At 39.0% G+C, this 22,617-nt stretch overlaps 1 protein-coding gene and 1 long non-coding RNA gene across 2 annotated transcripts in view; both read right to left on the reverse strand.

Annotated features, from left to right (window-relative positions):
- Positions 1 to 6,048, reverse strand: part of LOC306878371 (basal cell adhesion molecule-like) — a 63,800-nt gene extending 57,752 nt beyond the window's left edge. Inside the window, exon 1 of the mRNA XM_079430685.1 lies at positions 4,828 to 6,048. Coding sequence (XP_079286811.1) covers positions 4,828 to 4,891 — 64 coding nt within the window. The 5' untranslated portion in view covers positions 4,892 to 6,048. The remainder of the gene's footprint in view (positions 1 to 4,827) is intronic.
- An 11,181-nt stretch (positions 6,049 to 17,229) lies between these two features.
- LOC306877661 lies at positions 17,230 to 21,751 on the reverse strand. The gene is made up of 4 exons (XR_013784894.1): positions 21,668 to 21,751; positions 20,426 to 20,517; positions 19,504 to 19,578; positions 17,230 to 18,603 (listed from the first exon to the last, which is right to left on the reverse strand). It is a non-coding gene; the product is annotated as an uncharacterized lncRNA (long non-coding RNA).
- Between the last annotated feature and the right edge of the window lie 866 nt (positions 21,752 to 22,617).

A 22,617-nucleotide genomic window follows, 5' to 3' on the forward strand; every position in this document is an offset into this window, starting at 1 on the left:
GGAGGACTGATATAGGGATACTGCTTTCTTTTTTGAAAAAATTACAGTAGTGCTGGTTATAAATTCTGAGTGAAAGAGCACAGTGGGTTTGCATGAATAAATTCTTTCCTGCCAGCACAGAATCTATAGACACACTGTCTGTCTTCCCAGTCAACTTCTCAGTTATCTATGCTGGAGCACATATAATACCAACCGTAAATCACCCAAAACATGAATGGTCACCCACTGATCACAAACAGCATCGCCATTACTGAAAACAAAGAGAGAGACTAAAAAAACACAGAAGCTATTCAGACAGAGCTAATCCACAGCATTAAAACTCTGTGTGTGTGTTTTTTGTCTGTGTGCAACATCTGCAACAGCATCTGAACTGCTGTGGCTCAGATCAGTCAATGTGTTTACATGTACTTCAAAAGTTCAATTTCAGTTGGACCAAAACAATCATTTGTTTCTTTCAGAAAACTTACCCTGCCTGAAATTTTACTTAAATGCATAGTTCACCCAAAATTGACAATTCTGTCATCATTTACCCATCCTCGTGTCTTTCCAAAACAGCGCGGCTTAGTTTTTTTCTGCAGAACACAAAAGAAGATATTTGGAAGAGCTGGTTTTGTCCATTTAAGGAAAGCCTGTGGGGTCCAAAAATAACTTTGAATCTCATTGACTATCATTGCATAGCGAAAAAAACACTGGAGACATTTTTCAAAATATGTTATGTTCCGCAGAAGAAAGTGAGGGGAGGAAATGCTGACAGAATATTATTTTATTATAATTTTTTATTTTAATACTTCCAACAGCAGGTAGGCCTATATTTATGCTAAAGCTTTTGATTTTGCATTAATAAACCTTTAAAAAATACTTAATATAAAAATGACTATAAATGATAAATCTTCTCCATTCTCCAAATCTTCTGCCATCAGAACTGTTAAAACTTGTCAAGCACAACAAAGCTCAGGTGTCTCCTTAAAGAGTAATTTATTGTTTTTAGTTTAAAAAAGTGACTTTCTGAAATCTTTTGTAACCTAATGTTATCATAATAACATTTAACAATGTTAAATTATACTCAACTTATACACATTATAAAAGTTTAAAAAGTAACACATTTATGATTTGGTGTCGATGAGAGGGTGCTTGTGCCTAGATTGGGTTGTGGAGATACACAAGACAAAAAGAAAGATCAGGAGAAACTGGCTTAGATGATATTAAGATGAAAAGACAGACTGCTTAGTATCTTTCTTTCTGAGTAAGCATGTGGGTGCTGCTGCTTTGTGCCAGAGCAGTGAGCAGCGAGCTTTCCTCAAACCGGCTGCCAAAAGAGCTGCTGCCAATCCAAAAACAAGCTTTCATGATGGATCTCCAAACAATTAAAACAAACCCAAATGCTCTTTGATTATTATTCAAGGCCTTTAACGAATCATTCAGCTGTAATTCTATCAGTTTCTTATAAGTAACGAATATGCATACTTCTCTATTATATACAGTTTGTTAAGAGTATATTATATACAGTATGTTAAGAGTAACATGTCCAAATTAACAGTATACATAACACACAAAAAGTATCCAAATTACCTATTACTTCCAGCGAGATTGAGAAGTGCACATCCAATGGACACTTTACCATCCCATAAGGCCACGGGAGAGGATTTGTGAACAGCAATAAAGAGACGCAACTGAAAAACCCAATTGCATTTTCTCTAATAAAAAAAATGCCACATGTTAAAGTATCAGGGGTCTGTCAAACCACTAAAATGTGATCGCCATGTAAAAATGCTTTATGGTCTAGCAGCAAAGTGCCATATTGTGATCTTGGATTAAAACCAGTGTGTTGTGGTTGCGTGACTTGCTTTCACTGGCAGCCAGCATGTCCATCTGTGCCGAACGAAAGAGAGGCAGAGAAATAGAGACGGGATAAAAAGAGAGAGAATCTGGGGGGTTGAAGTGTCAGGGGGCGAGGTGTAACCTGTCCCCTGCTGAATGCTTCTCATTCCAAGCAGTGACTCCCCCCTCCTAACGGGCATGAATCATAAAGCTGATACAAGACACTGGGGCCCACAGCAAGCGAGCCCAATCATACACTTTACCAGCTCTTTCCACCACTACCATCATCGCCGGCCAAATTAGCACCTTGGGTTTGCACAGTTACACAACGTGTGGGCTTATGCTGCACACACACAGGTGTGCATGACTAGATTCACGCGCAGGTGAGTGCGTGATGGATATCTATTGGAGCTTTGAGCTCGCAGAAGCCACCTTGGCTTTTATCTGCTGGCCCAGCACAAAGAGCGGGTTTTAATTTGAAGCCTCCTAATTCCATAATAATTACTGCCGACTGCAGGGGGTGACGTGTGTGTGTACGCACTTGTGTTTGATGCCTCTGCGGTTGGGGAGGTTCTGCTGAGGACTAAATTTAAGCAAGGAAATGAGCAGGGGCAATAGACAAAGAAGGGAAGAGTGTTGTTTCTGCAAGGCTTCTTAAACTCAGCTGACAAGCTGTCTCAATGATTTTTTCCGCCACATTCTGACATCCCACCACGATCAAACGCGCACAGTCGCGGAGGTGCTGCACCGATACCTCATAGGAATATGCAACTGAGACTTGAAAACGCAAATGATATTGTGTAAATGTCATCTGGGATGGAGGGTATTGCTTTGGTATCAGTTCTTGTGGTTACAGTAACAAAATCAGGTGGCTCCAATATGAGGCTGGACGGGAACCATTTTAAATGCTAATCAGCGAGACTTCCATTATAAGGCAAATTATATGAAAGCTCTAACAGTGACTGGCGTACCTCTGGGAGAGGTAGGCAACAAATTGAAATGAACGGGCAGAGTTCCAGCAGCTGTCATTTGGCAGTTAAATGCTAGAGATCAATTGAAATTTATGCCCGGAAAGAGGATAAAGTCGTTAAAAGAGGTTTTCCTGTTGACGCACTCAAAGAAAAGAAGCTTTGGAGCTTGTGTAAGTGCAGCAGTTTTCAACCTTGCTGAGTTTGAGGAGTCACGGATCATGTAGTATGATACTAGAAACTGCCAGAGCAATCTGGCCATCGGATAGTTTGGCATTAAACTGAGGATCCCCTGATCGGCCCAGTTAAAGCGCATGCAAAAATGAGTAAATTCTTAATGACGTTCGAGTTAAAGAGAGAGGGGAACAACAGCTACAGAATAGAAGATCTCAGAGGACCTGCTTTCAGAGCAACAGCAGCATCACAGATCAGTGTATTAAACCCAAACGCAGCACCCTGGAGCCTTGAGTGAGCTCATCAGAAGAAACACTTTATCTGTCTGTTGCTCTACACGTATTTTCATACTGGACACGAGAAGAGCCTCAAACAATGGAAGAAAGGCAGGGCGCTGAGGGATAAGATAGGTAGGTAAAAAAAGACTGCAGACAGCCGCAGTATTGAAAGAAGGTGAGAATGCTGGAAGAGCCAGATACACAGTAGGGGAGGGGAGCGAGAGAGCCTTAAGAGCAGATCGAAAGATAAAACACAAGTACCTCTGGGATGGGGAAGAATGTCTGCCTGGGAGGGTTATTTTTTGGAGAGTGCTTCTTTATATGAGTGTTTTCACTCAAAGTCAGTCATGTTTAAGTGGAAAACATGCAGACTTTCAATATTGACTTAAGTCAAATCGCCAGACATAAAATGTAAATTTGGTTTCAAAATGAAAAACTTATCCCAATTCAAACATGTGATAATTTGCATTTACTTCATTTTTAAAGTGATAATACGTGAGAAAGGTGGTAAAGAGGTCAGTCAGAGAATGGGCGGAGTTAGAGGCGGGGCCACAGTTCCTCCATGCTGAAAAATCATTGGTCATAGAAGCCAAACACTTCAAAGAAGAAAAAAACTGCTACCAACTGAACCGCAGGGTGCAGCAGTTATAGACTTGATAGCTTAGAGCAGGTTCACATATTCTCACAGAATATTAACAACAGATATTATTTTCTGTATTAATTTCTTAATGAATAAAATAGGCTACAGATACTTAAAAACATTTTGCGGGAAATTGATGTAGGACTATTACTACAACTTGATTGGACTGTGCTTGTTGAAAATCTTGCATATTGCAGGCTACATAAGATCATGGTATCCAAACAGTACATAATTCTGTACAGGGTAGTTTTATATCTACACAAGAAATGTATATGTTTTTAATTTTGGGGGGTAATGAATATTTATAAATCCAAAAATAGTTCAATGCTATAGATTTAATTATATTGTGAACCCAATTGTAAACCTCAGATAATGATTTAACTAGAATTTTGACATTTATTGTACGCCATTTCGTATCGATTTAGAATAAAAAAATATAGTAATACATATGAGACCATTTAGCCTACGTGATATGAATTTAGAATGTCGCAGCCGCACACTTGAACTCAGATGAAAGTACGCGCGTCTGTCCTGCAGCGGAGCAGGAGCGTCCCTCCCCTCCTCAAAGACCAAGACCAGTCCGGCTTGTTAACCCTTGAACCATTCCCTGACTTAAACATGAAACCCTCAAAGACGCCAACAGCCACAAAAAACAAAAACAAAAAAACCCTGTTTATTTTAAGTAAGTGTTTTAAAATGTCTTCTGCGCAACGTCTCGTGTAAGTCCCCAAAGTTGCTTTCGACACTTGCGCTCTTTTATCCTCCATATAGGTTCCAAGGTAACAGGTTGTTCCAAGAACCAACAGAAACGTAACCTATTCTTAATTTACTCCACGTTCAAACATGCAATTTACATTTATACTCACAAAGTAGGAAAACAACATAAACTTAGGCTTTTAATTATTTAGTACAATATGCTATTTTTTAAAGCATTATCATTACTACTTACCTTGCAGCGCTACAGCAAGCAATGTGCAGCAAATCCCGAACCGTCCCAACATCGCTCTCTCCATAGTTGCGTCTCAACTTGGCGTCTTTGTTTCGCGTCGCGTCGTTGTGTTTCTTTGCAGCTTCTCGTCTCGGTACAGCTCCTTCACCTTCTGCTCTGCTGTCGCGCTCACTCGCAGTAGTGCAGTGCGCTCCCCCGTCCTTCTTGGCGCAAGAAATCTGATGCGGATGGCAGTGACTTGGCTGATATATTTGCACAAAAGGTGACCGTGCGCCCCTCCCCTCTCCTCTCCTCTCCTCTCCCTTCCCAAATGAGTAAATTGCTGCTGGAGTGAACACGTACGGCCAAGAGACAAGATATTTTTACAGGTTATTGGCTAATTATTAAAGGGTGATGCATTGAATAACAGTATTTCGATTTATTTTTGAAGGCACTAAATTCATCCAATAAGGCTTATTGGTATGACCTCTAAATCTGCAAGTTAACTTACTCTTGTACAAAACATTTTGGTAAACATATATATAACATACTGTAAATGTTGAAAATACAGTTTATTTTATGATTGACAAGGATGTAGTGCAGTTTTAACTCTTTCACTGGTTTAGATCATTCATTTGTGTGTCCCTTTAATAATAATAGTCTCTCAGTTCACACTGGGTTTCAAACAGGCATTCCTGGTATAGCTGGAGCAAAACAGCTGCTTCACTTTTCTCAGAGCAAGAGTGGGGTGCACAAGAGAGAGAGAGAGTGCGTTATCGAACCCGATAAGAGGAGAGAGGCTTGGGAAATGGAATAGGGCAAGTGATGAAAGAAGAGTAGAGAGAAGACAGGAGGGTGGAGCTTTTGTGTTGGATAGAGAGGATACGGTGTGATAAATTCAGCTGTGTCATTACTGTAACTTTGTGTTATTCTTGGGTCATGACAGCACAGCAATGTATTAAACTGCTCATCTCGTAACACTAGAAGTGACTCGTTGCACTTCAAAGTCCACACAGACATTGCTAATGCACAAGCATTGCTTTACTGTAATGCCATCCAGTGCAAATCAGGGAAAGTTAGGGAATAGTCATAGTATCCTTCAGGAGAAATGGGTCAAATACCATCAGTTAAAGCCTGTTTTCAAGAAATGGCAGTACTGATAAGGGCTTGCTCTGGGAGATTTCATTAAAAAACAAAAAAATTAAAAATAAGCATTTTCCAGTAACAGCTACATCAGAGATCAGGCAAATTGATATGAACAGGTTGGCTGTTAAGGGGGAAAGGGAAGTGGTGTGGGGCCAAGTATGGTGACCCATACTCGGAATTTGTGCTCTGCATTTAACCCATCCAAGTGTACACACAGTAGTGAACATACACTCGGAGCAGTGGGCAGCCACTGCTCCGAGGATAGTTCGCCCAGAAATGAAAATTGTATTATCATTTACTCACCCTCAAGTTTTCATGTTGTTTCTGTTTCGGTGGAATACAGAAGAAAATATATCAATTTTCACACAGCTCTATGAGAGTACATATTTTGATAGTAGAGATAGCGATAGTTAAGCTCCAAAAAGAAATCAGTAGAATGTGGAGGTTTTCTGACATTAGGCAAAATCCTCACTGGCTGTCCTCCAACTTTCCAGATCCCATTCCCAAATATATAATAAATTATAAAAATAAAAATATACAATATATAAAATAATAACTATTTTACTACTAAAAAGTAAATTCTACAGATGTCATGACAGAGATTGTGCAACATTATTTTTTTATTTCCTGATTCCCCCTAATAATCATACCACCACTGAAACTCAGTAATCTCAAACCACTTTGATGTTATTGATGACAAACCCCATTGGTCCTCATGTGACCAATCACAACTTGCCAAATGAATATGTGAATTGGATAATAAGATTGAAAGGAATAGATCACTCAGAAATGAAAATTCTGCCACCGTTTACTCACCCGCGTGTTGTTCCAAAATAAAAGATACATTTAGATTCTTCAAAATATCTCCTTTTGTGTTCCATTGGAAAAAAAGAAAAAAAAAAACATTACATGGGTTTGGAAAACCAGGTAAATCTACATTTCTTTATAGTTATTTTAATAGCAGTTATTGCTGTCAAAGCTGCTGTATGGCACAGGGTTGTGAGGTATCCAGTCTCAACCTGGACAAGACAACATACTAGTAACTGAAACCCACTCTGTGACCTTTCCACGGCCCAGACTTTGCTCTTTGAAAACATCAGAGCCTTGTGTTGACCCAGAATGTTTTGGTGATTTAATGTGTTTGTGATTTTCACCAAAAGTGTCATTTTCCTCGGGAACAATGCCATCATAAGTACATGGAGATGTCGGGTTGACGAAGAGATGTAATGATAAAATGATGAAAAGGGAGAGAAGAGGTTAGAAGAACTCTTTGATTCTTGTGTCAGGGTGTGACTAGCATGGGGCCTGGGGGAACAACGGGATACAGAACAGAGGAGCGGAGAAGAGAGAAACAGAATGATAAATTGGGGCTTAAGGGAGAGGAAAGAGGCCTGCACACCAGGCAAGTAAATCAGCAGAAAATGAGTAAAGACAGAGCAAAGGGAGCATGGAATGAGTAGATGTATTGAATTTAATGTGCTTTTTAATATTATTCTCACAATTATAGGTTGTTACGTAAGCTGCTCTCACATGCTTTCTTTATTTTGTATTTGCCTACATCTTTTCAGGCAAGTATTTGTTTACCCTCCAAACCAATTTTATCTCAAAGAGTATTCCTGCAATTTTGTTTTCTGGTAGAACCGCTGAATACAGAGAATATGCTGGGATGAAAAAAATCTTGTTACCAGAGATGGCTTTTTAAAATGTCTCTTTTTATAGACAAAACTGGTATGGGAGCAGGGAAAATAAACCTATTCAGAGTCTAAATGAACCAGTGCAAAAACGCTGTGGGAAGAAAACCCTCTTGGTCACTGAAAGATGCACAATATTGTTCACATCAGAAATACACATTGAGGTCCCGATCACCCTGTTGAGGTTTATTTTCAAATAATGTCCATTAAAAAAATAATAATAATTGAAAAAAAGTCCATTGTAATATACAAAACAATCAGACTCACAACAGGATGAACACAGCAACAGTATTGCAGTAATATTACTGGTGAAGTCCACTGAGGTCATTTTAAATACAATCAAAATCATAAGATGATGTCAGGTGTGTTTGTATGAAATATGAGAGCAGTTATGAGGAGTGATATAATTGAGGAAGTTTCAGTTACCTGGATGAGCAACCTGACAACAATATTAGAAATTATGGCAATTAGACCACGTACCAAGGTAGAAAACAAACAAACAAATAAACACTGGTTACCAGAACCACATATATTTGGTACAAGAGTAACCCACACATAACACTGAAATAATATAATAAAACATTTAAAGCTAATGTTAAATTTCCTGCACTGCACTGATTTACTCTCTGTATTGCGTGGGGTGATACTGTACAAGGTTCCTGCAGCTGAGGGTTTAGTCAAGGACAGATCCTCACTTTCCAGGAATGACTGCCACCATACTAAACCCACAGGATACATGTATCCAGCCTTTAGATCTAGCCATAACACTGTCATCGTGGCGGAACAGTGTCGGGATCCAACCCAAAAAGTTTGCACATTTGTGCCAGTCATTTCGGTTTGGCACGTGGGTGGATGAGCTGACATTTCGGCTAGAAGGTTCATCCTCATGGGGGCTTTCAGTAGAACAATACAGCCTATCATTCCTTCTGCCCACAGCCTGACTGAACATCTTTCTCTGCACATAGAGCTGATTATCATAAACTACAAACCACACAGATCAGAGCTCCATGTGTGTGAACTGACCTCAACTCATGCCAGAGGTCAAAGAGCAACTGGGGAAGACATGGAAGGCGTTGATACTCTCAATAAACACAGCAGATTAAGACTTCACGGTGGAAACTCAATAACAGCCTCATTAAGCACAGTCAGTGTACAACAGGATTCATACGGCTCTGCACTCAAAGACATTTACATTTACTGTAAACTGTGATGACTCACTCAAAAGAACTGTGGGTTCTATATGCACTGCCTGTGAAACAATGCACGCAATAAAAGTTATATATTACATTTTAAAATATCTTAAAATAAACTTATTTTACATGGTCATATTTTACAATATCACTGATTTCACTGTATTTCTGATCAAATATATTCAGCCTTGATGGGCTTAGATGATTCTTTCAAAAACAATAAAAATTTGTTAATAGACAGATGTATATAAATGAGTGCTGTCAAATCGATTAATTGTGATTAATCGCATCCAAAATGAAAGTTTGTTTACATAATATATGCGTGTACTGTGCATATTTATGTCTATATAAATACACACACATACATCTATATTTTTTAAATATATAAATGTATGCGTGTTAAATGTTCATGATTTATATCAATATAAATATGTATTACATATATATACACATGTATGTGTGTGTATTTATATACAGTATACATATAAATATACACAGTACAGCCACGTATATTATGCAAACATAAACTTTTATTTTAGATTCGATTGATCACGATTAATCAATTTGACAGCCCTAATGCAAATGCTTTTTTTGATTTTGTTTTACATTTTTTTTTTTTTTTTTTTTTTTTGCACAAGAAAATAATCAAATTTAAAGTATTTAAAACAGATGTAACATGCTTGAAACATAGCAGCCAACTGAATCTCTTATGTAAAAAACTGTACTGCAAACTTTAAAAACTTACCGCACATTAAATTCCATAAATTAAATAATTTCTCTCTGAGAAAAATATTGAAATATTCATATGCTGAAACAACATGCCTGGAGAATTTAAACCTTTATCTATTTTTAGCACTGTCTGTTTCCATACACATACGCCTGCAACATGCCTGAGGTCCATTTCAACACAGCGTCAGGAAAAAGTGTGTGTGTGCTGGAGTATAGATGGGGGTGTTGGAGCTTAAGGCAAATTCAGTGAAAAATTCCTCAACTTACTTTAAAGAGAAATAATAAAAGTTCCATGGAATGAATTAAGAGGTAATTATGGATGAACCAAAGCATGACTGTTTACTTATGAAGCATATTAATGAGGCAGCCAGTGCGTGCATCAATAAGTCACAAAGACTGATCTGCGGGCACCTCAAAACATATGTACATCTACAGTACAGCTCATTGCACACAACGTATAAACCACTACAGTACGTAGCAGAAACAAGAGTGCATTTTTACAACTCTGAGCTCAGATTTCTTGCCTCTAGAGTCAGATCATTGCAGTGTTTGTCCACCTGTGCATCCATTAGCCTGTGCTTCTGTCTGTGTGTGCTAGCTGGTTCATATCGGGGCCCATCTGTGTGCAGGGCCGGTTTCAGTGCCAAACCCCACTGATGTCACCTCCCCTGAGTGGCCTCCTCCTTTGAGAAGACCCCCAAACCAGCTCACACACAAACTTCTGCTCTTTATCGACCCAACCAGCGTGTTAATCCTTGCCCATTGCTTTCTTTAGCCTAGTTTTCTTCTCACAATCTTATTTGCGTCCCCATTTCCTTAACTTAATCTCCTTCTATTTTCCGCCTCCTTGTTCTGTTTATCCTCATTTCTGCTTTCTCCGTCACCCAAAAGCTCTTTCTTTATCATTCCATCTCCATCCAGTTCGCTCTCACCCTTTATTAGTCATGATGATGGCCATTATCGTATTAGCCGCTGATGATGGTGCATTCAGGGAAGAGAACCTATGACACACGCTGGCATAAATGAAGGTTTGAGACTGAGAACGAAGAGAGAGAGTGCTGGAAATCCCAGCCTGCAGCAGTCAGAGCAACCGATCCCCCCTTACCGCCATGATTTAGCACTGTGATCTCTGCTGCCAAGCTCCCAGCATGCCCGCTCATCAGGACCAGTGTGGCAGTGCAGTGGAATGCCCACGTGCTCTTTTAATCAACTTACCAGCTGATTCACTCACAACCGCTGGCGGAAATAGATTGACTGGATTGCCGAGATCTGCAAAAACATGACATTATTCAGGTTAAAAGAAAACTCTGTACCGTTTTCAAAAGCCAAGTACAGCGTCATAACGCTCACTGCAGTAATTTCTTGAAAAGGGTTGAGATTTCATTTAGTGCTTAGGCACGGGCACATAAATCAATAGGAATCATAATCAATATTCAGCATATGGTGAGGCGCAGCATCCCGGGAGAGAGTGTGTGTGTGTGTGTGTGTGTGTGTGTGTGATTGTGAGTGTGTTCATCAGGCTCGGTTGGCTTGAGCTGCTTCTGTCCCTTTGATCAAGCAAGCAGGTCTGTCAGACCCCCTACAAGAGCTCACGCTCACTCAGTCTCTCTCTCACTCACACACACACACACACACACACACAGACACAGACACAGACACAGACACACACACACACAGACACACACACGCATTTAGACACGCAACTTTAGTTGGATTTACAGTTGAGTAAGCAGTAAGTTAATGCACATTGTGGTAATACAGCTTGGCTGTGCATTAATTATCAATAATTCAACAGTCAGTTATTCTGTCAGTTATACCGCAATAAGCACATAAACACATCTTGTGTGTAGAACTACTTTCTTACACCACAGAAAAAACACAAACCGAGAGAGAGAGAGAGAGAGAGAGAGAGAGAGAGAGATAAAGAGGGGTGCTTTCCATTTATATAAATTGCAATTGATATACTAATTTCTTTATCATATTTATTTGTGTGAAAATAACTGAAATTGGCAAAGTGATATGAAACTGCAAAATGGTCAAGATCGGGAACTACTACTTAGTTCTTCTTCGGAACACAAATTAAGATACGTTTGATGAAATCAGCAATGCAATGCAACTACAATGTTCAAGGCCCAGAAAATTAATAAGGACATTGTTAAAATAGTCCATGTGACATCAGTGGTTCAAATGTAAGTTTATGAAGCTACGAGAATATTTTTTGTGCGCAAAGAAAAAAAAATTGTGACTTTATTCAACAATTCTTCTCTTTTGTGTCAGTCTCTGCTGCGCATTCACGAGAGTCCCACGACACATGCGTGTGGTGCTGCTGACGCAGGATATGGCATTCTGACATAGGACACGGATGTTCTGTATCTTATTCACAAAGAGAGGAATGCACACACATGCGTTGTGGTACTGTCATGAACGCACATCGAGGTCTGACACGGAAGAGAAGAAACTGTTGAATAAATTCATTATTTTTGTTTTCTTTGCACACAAATAATATTCTCGTAGCTTCATAAAATTGTGGTTGAACCACTGAAGTCACATGGACTATTTTAATGATGTCCTTACTACCTTTCTGGGCCTTGAATGTGGTAGTTGGTCAGAAAGCTCCCAGATTTCATCAGAAATATCTTATAGGTTTGGAAGGGTGAGTCATTAATGACAATTTTCATTTTTGGGTGAACTATCCTTTTAAGCAATCAACAGCAACAGGTTTGATATGATATTTTAATTAAAAACCTGAAAAAATGATATGCATTAATAAATCGTTCACATAAAGATAAATAACATACATTTATAAAGTAAATGTGATGATTTACATGCATTTGCGTGTGCTGTGTATATATGAGGGGAAGTGACTTCATACATCCAGATAAATCACCTTGGGACCAGATGATTAAAATTAACTGCAAAAATGTTTCAGAAAAAAATATTTTAAAATTCTGTCAAGTCTAACCTTAAGTGTCAAAATATTTTTTGGGGGGCCACTGTATATTTGTGTAGGTGTTTCTGAAATGGTGCAGCTCTTTAACAATATTTAGAGCACATAGTTACACATTTCAACGCGTCATCTCTTATTCACACTTACTCACATCCTCACCATCTCTCATGATGTTGACGTCATCAACAATAGATCAACTATTCTGTCATAGTGAACACTGCTCACCACTTCCTGCTAGAATAATGCTGTTTGATGCTCTAAGGTTATGGGGAATCTGACTCAGCATCTCTCATTTTTCCCAAAAGAGATGACTTCACACTGCATTCCACAAAATGAGCGCTACCACTGGCAAGAATAAAAGAGAAAGGGGGAAAATACAAGAACAATCGATCTGTTTATAAGTGGAAATAATAGATTTTTGCTGAGTGCTTTTTAAAAGGGTACAAACAGATACACTCTTTATATTTCTTTCCTCAATTCTCTTACCCTTTCTTCTCTTTTACTCCTCCCATAATCCCTCGTTCCCTCCTCCTGTCTGTTTGCACTTTTTTCCCCACATCGGGCTGATCCATTCTTCATCAGCATGCAAAGCAGTTGGGTTCCAGCTGTGAACAAGGGATTGAAATGGAAATAAAGGAGAGAAAGAGAGCAGATTACTGTCCTCTAGCACACGTTTTGCCTCTTGGTTGGAGAAATTGGGGAGAAGGGTCAGAAGAAAAGGGGAAAGAAAGAAATTGTATTTAAGTTGGGTCAGAACTGGACTACTTAGGCTGGTATAATGCAGGGCACAATGCAAGAAGGGCACTGATGAGGGCACTATTTGTTTACTTAAGCTGCTAAGAGCACATTGGAAGAGGTTAAAGAATAAGGGGCATTAAAAGAATGTTCATAATGGTCATTTAAAGGTAATTGGAAGGTTTTGAAGTGGTATTAAAGCTAATAGAGCTAAGGAACTAGTGTACATATTTTGTGGCTTTAGGAAATTGTATTATCCGGTGCTCAGTCTGTCTCTCATTTATCACAGAACTGAGAGTAATAGCTATATGCAAAATAAATTACTATATATGAAATAAAGACCTCATACGAACATACATATAAGGACAAGATGGCTTATCTAAATGATATGAATTGAAAAATAAATAAATAAATGAAAATAAAAAAATTAAATAACTAAGATTACTATAATTCTTGCAATAATGGTCAAATAATGTTAAATTAATAAATAACAAGATAAATTAATAGTTATTAAATCCTACATTTATTATTAAAATTAATACATTTACACATTTAATAAATAATAAGAAATTAATAGTTGTTAAAACATATTTATTATTCAAATTAATACATTTACACATTTAATAAGGTCAGGGTTATTAGAGTTAACTAAAACAAAAATATTTTTGTTGCTGAAAATAAAATAAACGTGAACTTTATTAAAAATAAAACATATATAAATATATTGTTTAATTTGATGTTAAATAGTTATATATAGTTAAAACTAAAATAATATATAAACAAAAACTACTAAAAATAAAAAGTACTAACTAAAATTTTAATTAAAATGAAAATTAAAAAAAAAATACATATACATATATATATATATATATATATATATATATATATATATATATATATATATACATATACAGTATGTACATATATAATAGACTAACACATAAATGCTCAAATACTGTATTTTTAATGATCAGAACAATTCAAGCTTGAAGTAGGGCCTACCATGTTCATGTTTTAGTTTGCAGTTAGTCAATGCATGCCACACTTATGTTTTTTTAAAGTTAATCTGATTTTAACTTGATGCTTTGTTTTATATGATATATGATCCTGATGACAGGATCAGATGATCCTGATGACAAATACATGTCAAATATATTACAAAATTGCACAAATGAATGCTATGGAAATTTATAGATTACTCACTGATTTACTGCAACTATAATGTAATGTCAAACATGATCTTCTTCACTTAGGGTCTTTACTCAAATTAAATGATTCATAAATGATTAATTAGACATTACCATTTACATAACATTTTAAAATGAGTGACTGCTAACAAACAAATTCATTAGACTGTTTAAATCTAATAATCATTTATAGTAAGTACGGACCAATGTAAGTGCAGATTATACCTATCCCAAACGCACAAAGAAACTCATCCTGCTCCAAAGTCAAGGCTGGAAATGACGCAACGGTTCAACAAACAGAATAAAACATGCAAAAAAAAAAAAATTCAGACAGCAAGAGCTGAGTGGCAGTTATGCTTGCAGGTTGCAGGACACTTTAATGGGCAGAGTCTTTGTACCCACCCAACCATTACTCCCATAGGGCAAGGAATAGCAGAGCATTGTTATTCATGAAATGCTGTGTGTGCTATGCTACAGATTTAATACACGGCCAGACACGAGACACAGCTGTAACAGAAGCACTGCGGTTGTGATGAAAAATGAAAAAGAGGGTCATTCATATATCAAGAGACAGAGAAGCACGACTCCCCATTACTGTAGAGGAGAAGAGCCTCGGGCAAATGCATAATGTAACACTAAATGTCTGTCTGATACATTTGCGCACCCCTAAAGCAGGTTCAGGCCTTTCATCTGCTTCTGAGTATGCAGATGACAATCTGAATGGGACAAAGTGAGAAACAAAGTTATAATCACCCAGTTTGCTCTGGAGAGCGCAAAAATTATTCAGGTAGTTTAAATCCACAAATTACAATTCCTGTTCTGTAAGTCATGTTTCCTAATTAACTTGTGAATTGAAAGTGAGGTGTCTGCTATATTACAAGTTTTAAAGTCTCTTCTCTCCCTTTGAAAAGACAACGATGGGGTATGCGACACAACCTGGCATGCTAATGGATCTCAGAGCAATGACACAATGTCTCCTTTCTGGAACACTGTCCCAAAATTTCACTGTCCTGACTTTGACTGTAGTATTAGCATTCCATGTGAGCTCTCTCCTGAGCTTTCTCCTTCAAAAGCAAGGGGACAGTCAGTGTTCTGTATCCAGAGAGTGGTCTCAATGTCCCACTCTGGCTCTGCACTACCTGATAGAAAAGCTCTAATACTGAAAGATAAAAGATCTCAGACCTGGTGCCTGCCTGCCTCTCTCTCTCTCTCTCGATCCACTCTTCCAGTACTGATATAGCTCAACTGCATGAACATGCTACCTACAGTTTGTAAGAAATAACAGGAATTAGAATGAGAAAAGGAATAAAGAGGAAAATTTACTGAAAAGACCATCACTGGTGACCACCAGCTTTTGTGGTTGCAGGTGTTCCTTCCAAGCCTCTTACACTACCGTCAAAAGTTTGGTTTCTCCTTACGTTTTGTCATTTATTCCTGTGATGGCAAAGATACATTTTCAGCAGCCATTACTCCAGTCTCCAGTCAGTGTCACATGATCCTTCAGAAATCATACTAATATGCTGATTTGAAATTTTATTATTATCAATGTTGAAAAGAACTGCTATTTTTGCATAAAACACTACATATATGCATTCTTTCATACACAGTGTCACGGTTCAGGGTGCCTTCTCGACTCCTCGTACTGTCTGTGTTGTCCTGTCATGTTCGGCAGCTTGTGGTCTGGGCAATCAGTGCTGATCGTGCAGCGGGAGGGCACGGATCACGAGCTGACTCTCCCCCACCTGTCGCGCATTCCCCCACTCCCATATATGTCCCTGTTTTTCCGTTCTTTGTTGTGAGTAGATTGTTTTGTCCGTACTCGTGTTGTGTATTATGAGAATTACACTTCTCAATTTCTGACTCTCTGTTCCCTTGTGCTACAGGATTCGTAGCACGGAGATCCAGCAGCTTGTGTGGTCCGCAGACGCTCCCGGCCAGCTCTGGAATCTCTGCTTCCTTAAGCCGCCGTTATATATTGTTTATGTTATTTTGTGTTTTGGTGGCGAAAATAAAAGTTTTCTCCTGCTCACTCTGCATCTGAGTCCTTTTTCACTCTCGCCGTGACACAGAGAAAGTTCAAAAGAACAGCATGTGAAATCATGTCATTTGTTTTTTACGTAAAAGTCTGTCACTTTTTTTATTACTTTAATGCATCATTGATGAATAAAAGTATTATTTTCTTTAAATAATAATAAATGATAATAATAATAAAAAATTTTACTGACCACAAACTATCGAATATTGGTGTAAAATTGAACTGAAATTCCAAAACACATGTCGGTACACTAATGAGTGAATGAATGGTGTAGAAAATTCTTAGAAATTGCCAACGACAAGTATTACATTTAATTAAATGTGAAAGTAAAAGAGTAAAAGACTGCATAGTATTTTCTTCTAAGATGTACTCTAACAATCTTTATTTTACTTGCAACTTTGACCCCTCCCCCCAGAGGATAAGGAAGAATATTAACTATACCTGATTAATCAGTGAGACAGCAAGCATATCAGCAGTCTATTATGATTACAATAAGAGGAACCACACTAAACAAAAATGCTTCTAAATAGCGCTAAAAGTGTTTCATTGGCTTGTAATCATATGGGGATGCCCTTTAAGTGCTATACAACAGCACCTTTATCAAATGGTGCTATGTAGAACCATAAGAGGAACCACATTCTCCTCCTTAGATTTTAGATGTCTTACCCACTCTTATACCACTCTCATGTATGCCTTTCTGAGGTCCAGAAGTCTCGTGTGTTACGGTACTGTGGTTTTAGAATAAATGCCACGACGAAGGAATAAACAAACAAAGAAAATTTAATCTGCATAAACACACTTTCCATTCATTAACATCAAGCTGAGACAAAGACTAAGGGAGAACTGAGGACTTATAAAGGAACGGAAACAAAGGAACAAACGAGATGATTAATATAACACAGGTGATGAGAATGATAATTAACTAATGACTGGAAACTAGAACAGGAAATACCAAATAAGGGCAAAACAGAACTGAAAGGAAACAGACATGTGACAGATATTGCCCCCCCAGAAGGTGCATCCCGCACCGTAACATACACATAGGGGAGGGGGGGCGGGCGCCCTGGAGGCTAGAGCAGAGCCAGGACAGGGAGGAGACACGGGAAGCCTCCTGGGCGGATCAGGGGAATCCCCTGATCCGCCCAGGATCCCCAGGAGACTTGGGGAGCCATGGCGGGACTGGAGACTCGGAAGGCCATGGCGGATCTGGGAGCTTGGACGGCCATGGCGGATCCGGGGACTCGGGAGGCCAAGGTGGATCAAGGGGTTCCGTGGCCTTGGCTCTAGGCCCGGCCACACAGGCAGAGGGTATATGGCCCCCCCAAAAAAGTTTTCTTGGGGAAGTTCCCCTCTGGGAGCCATTGAGGAGGAGCGGGCTCTGTGGGGCGCTCTGGAGGAGCGGGCACTTGAGGGCGCTCTGGAGGAGCGGGCACTTGAGGGCGCTCTGGAGGAGCGGAGCTGGACGGAACCAGTGGAGACACAGGAGAGCTGGACGGGACCAGCAGAGCTCTTGCGAGGAGCAGGCACTGGAGGGCACTTGCGAGAAGCAGGCACTGGAGGGCACTTAAGAGGAGCAGACTCTTGGGGGCGCTCAGGCAGCGCTAATTCCTGGGGGTGCTCGGGAAGCGCTAATTCCTGGGGGCGCTCTGTCAGCATAGGTACAGGAGGGACTGGCCCTAGAGAAGCGGGCACTGGAGGGACTGCCCTGGAGAAGCGGGCACTGGAGGGACTGGCTCTGGAGAAGCGAGCACTGGGGAATGCTGACTAGGAGCGGGTACTGGAAAGTGCTGGCGTGGCGCGGGTACAGGAGGGCGCTGTTGAGGAGCGGGTTCTGGGGAGAGGACAGGAGCCAGGAAATCAGGGGTTATTGCCGTATCCAGAAGCTCCAAGTTAGGAACCGGCGGGTTTGGGAGAGCCCCGGGCAGTGGCGTAAACCTTGCCGCGGGCAGCGGAACCGTCTTCGTCGCGGGTGGCGGAACCATCATCGCCGCGGGCGGAATCATCATCGTCGCGGGCAGCAGAAACATCTTCGTCGCGGGCGGCGGAAGCAGGCTGATGATCCCCGGACCTCCCTTGCGGGGAACCAAAATCAGCCGCCGCCTCATCTTCTGTGTAGGTTTCAGCTTCTGTTACGGTACTGTGGTTTTAGAATAAATGCCACGACGAAGGAGTAAACAAACAAAGAAACTTCTGCATAAACACACTTTCCATTAATTAACATCAAGCTGAGACAAATACTAAGGGAGAAATGAGGACTTATAAAGGAACGGAAACAAAGGAACAAACGAGATGATTAATATAACACAGGTGATGAGAATGATAATTAACTAATGACTGGAAACTAGAACAGGAAATACCAAATAAGGGCAAAACAGAACTGAAAGGAAACAGACACGTGAAATCGTGTGGAGGCCCTGGAATATTTCCTTATGGGGGGCTTTGCGGGCATAGAATTTATCTTCATGAAATACTTTATTTTAATGTCATTTTTAATCCTTTCCCCAACTAAACTAAGAGACTAAGAGGGAGTTAGAGAACCTTTAAAGAACAATACAGGGGTTTAATGGGTTTTTTGTATGGCAGTGGTGCTATATAGCACCTCAACCACCCTAAAGAACCACTGAAGAAGCAAAATGTTATTGTGTATAGATGTAGGAACGAGTTTTATCTAAGGGACCGCCTACCATCCTACATTTTGGAAATTCGTGCCCAAGGGTGTAACCAAGATGGCCACCAAATTAACTGAATTGCCTTAAAGGAAATTTAGCAATACTTCATTGTGTCAGTTTCAAAATCTACTGACAAGGCTTGTCAAATTTATAATGCATTTTAATCCATTTTAAATAATTCCAAACATTTGTATGTGTAAGTTGTATTTGTAAGTTGATAAACTACCCCTTTAAAGGCCAAAAAAGGGCCATTTATTTCGCATCGGTCAACCGCTAAAATAAAACAGTTTTCTCAGGTTGGGGGCAGACTTAGCTGTCCGAGAGAGAATGTGGCAATTTTACAGAGAAATACAGTCCAACACACATACCTCATATCCAAATCCACAGCACTGCATCCACCTAATTATCAGGCACTCCTACTTCACAAACAGCATGCCTGAACTCTGAGGGGACACGAGGGGAGAGACAAATGGGAGAACTTTGCCCCAAATCAAAGAAATGTACTATTCCATTCAACACACTGCTAAAGCTGGAGAAGAACTATCACACTATCAGCACTGACCATTACAGCAGCCATAAATAATCAATTTCTGTGATTCTAGAGAGTTCACCCGCTCTAATAATCCTAACTCATGCATGTCTGCTCTGGTTGCTCTTACCAACTGCAGGGATCTGGATTGTCATTCGAGACTTAATAAATAACCGCAGGTATGCACATGGCTTATGTTCACATTCCTCCGGACACTGTTCGAGTAAATATTTAATACCGGGATGTTGCAAAATTCATATACCTGCACGGAGGAGTGGTATGGTGAATGTGCATTGACTGGATAAGTGAATGGGAGAGGAATGGGCTGATAGCAGTAAACGAGAGCGGACTGTGGGTCAGACGCTGTTAAGATAAGACCACACATACTCGGGAGAGATCAGAGCAGCTGAGAGCTTACAGTGAACAGTGGTTTGAGTTGAAAGAGAGGTGAAGTGATGGTAGACACTGAAGGGGGCCGGCAAAGGTGAGAGAAATACGACGGAAATAGAATTGTCTGGTTATCGGTTTGTGTGATTAGATCAGGAGGACTTGTTTAAGAGCAAAGACAGAGACGGATCCTTAGTAACCCCAAACAAGCATGCATGTGACTGTTGGGTATTTGGGTGGGTGGGAACAGATTATCCCTCAGAATGTAGATGTTTCTGATAACATGTTGCAAGAACACTACTGGGTGTCATTTCACACCTTACTATATAATTCACTTTGTAGGACTTATGTTTATATAGTTTATATAGCCTCACCTTTAGAGATAGCCTGTTTTCTATCTCAGGAGTTTTCAAACTTGATGCCAAGGATCCGCTAATACAATAATCTCTTGTAAAGGATCCATTTGCTGAAACAAAGAAAGGTACATATTTATACCAGACATGCATACAGGTAAGGGGGAAAAAGGTGAGAACATTGCGCTGATCGGGGGTATGCTCCACACAGAATTTATTTTAAAGATTTATGTCTATTTATAGTTACTTTAAGGCATTTTTTAAAATATTTTTTATTATGTTCTATGTCCAAAACTGTAATTTTTCACACACTGGTAATTTTTCTTGTTGCAACATTTTACAAATATCAAGATTGAATATATTTGGTCAAAATCCCATGTTATAAAATATAAAGTGCTATGCAGACTATTTCAGACAATATTGGCTGATTAGACAGTAATGCTGACCTAAAATGCAAAATGTTTGCCTTCTCTCTCTCTCTTCACCATTCCCACATCTCAGACCTCAAGTACATAAAATATTACCTTTTTTAGACAAAGTTTTTGAAGTAAAGAGTAAAGAAATTACTATACAAAACTTATTGAAACAACCAGGGGCCAGTTGCATAAACGTAGACACTATGTTAAGGCTGTGTCTTAAGAACTAGTTTGACCAACTAGCAGTTGCCAAGGGTAATCAGTCTTACTTTTCCAAAACAAATAAGACCAATCTACCTTTTTATAACTGAATTTAAAATTTTATGACCAGTCTTGAAGAAAAAACTAATTAGATGACTAACTTTTTAAGACTAGATCTCAAAAAAGTGAGTTGTCACTGAAAGGTGAGGAGTTTGTATCTATTTTTTTTTTTCTTCCATTTTTGTTATTTGTATAACTAGAAGTAAAAGCTACTTGGGACGAGCATGTTTTTATGCATTTAGTTTTAGGTAACTACAATATCCTTCCCTGAAAGAACTGCAATACTTGTGCTATAGCATTAAAAACAATAAAATTGCTGTAGAAATAAGTGAATTTTGCAAAGCATATCAACAAAAAATATTTTGTCTAAAGGCAAAGCCTGTTTTTCATTAATGAGAATAATCCTGTCTGAAAAAATGATAAAATTTTATTAAAATAAATTAAATTCTTACTTTTTCTTTTATTTTTAGGGGAAAATATGACGTCATTGATAGGTTTTATGAGATTCACCTGTATATACTGAACGCATCTTGATTCTTTTAGGAAAAAAACAGCTTGCCTGATTTTCCTGCCTTTGGTTTCTTACCTGGTGGTAAAAGTCACCATCATCAAAAATGTCCTCGTCCAGATCTTTAAGGTGTACATTAGCTTTCAGTGCCAGTTCAGCTGCCTGAAACAACAGAGAGTGAGCTCAACGAGTCTTCTAGCATGATGGGCAATGTTACTTTTAAAAGTAGTTAGTTTTACACTCTCCAATTAAACCAGCAGATACAATTAAATCAATACAACTAAATCAACGCAATACAATTAAATGAACACATATATATAACCTACTGAATTGGCTGGGTTATTTAGCCTAAAAGTGTTTTCAGCTGCTATAAAGCTATAGCTAATGTGTTTTTTTTTTTTACTAAGTAAGTAAGTAAGTAAGTAAATTTTATTTATATAGCACATTTAAACATAGCAAAGCTATCCAAAGTGCTTAACAATGTAACAGAAATTAAAATGAAAAAAGAAAACAAAAAAGGAGCAAACAAGACAACCAATAAAACATCAATAAAATTGAAATTAAAATGCTAAGGAAAAAAGATATGTTTTCAATCTTGATTTAAAACTGGTAATGGAAGGTGCAAGGCGGCATTCTAGAGGTAACTGGTTCCATAGACGAGGGGCATTAACTGAAAAGGCTCTGTCACCCTTGGTTTTCAAACGGGAGCGAGGGACAGATAAAAGAGCCCTGTCAGTGGATCTTAAACGTCTGGTAGTTGACAAAGGGATAAGAAGAACTTTAAGATAAGACGGAGCTTGATTGTTAAGAGCTTTAAAAACAAACAGCAGAATCTTAAACTGAACTCTAAAATGGACAGGAAGCCAGTGTAGTGAAGCCAAAATTGGAGTGATGTGGTCATATTTCTTTGCCCCAGTCAGCAGCCTTGCAGCTGCATTTTGTACCAACTGGAGGCGTGAAAGCGATGACTGAGGAAGACCTGAGTACAGAGAATTACAGTAATCTAGACGTGAGGTAATAAAAGCATG

This window comes from Barbus barbus (assembly GCF_936440315.1).
Source record: "Barbus barbus genome assembly, chromosome: 12".
Taxonomy (NCBI): Eukaryota; Metazoa; Chordata; class Actinopteri; order Cypriniformes; family Cyprinidae; genus Barbus; species Barbus barbus.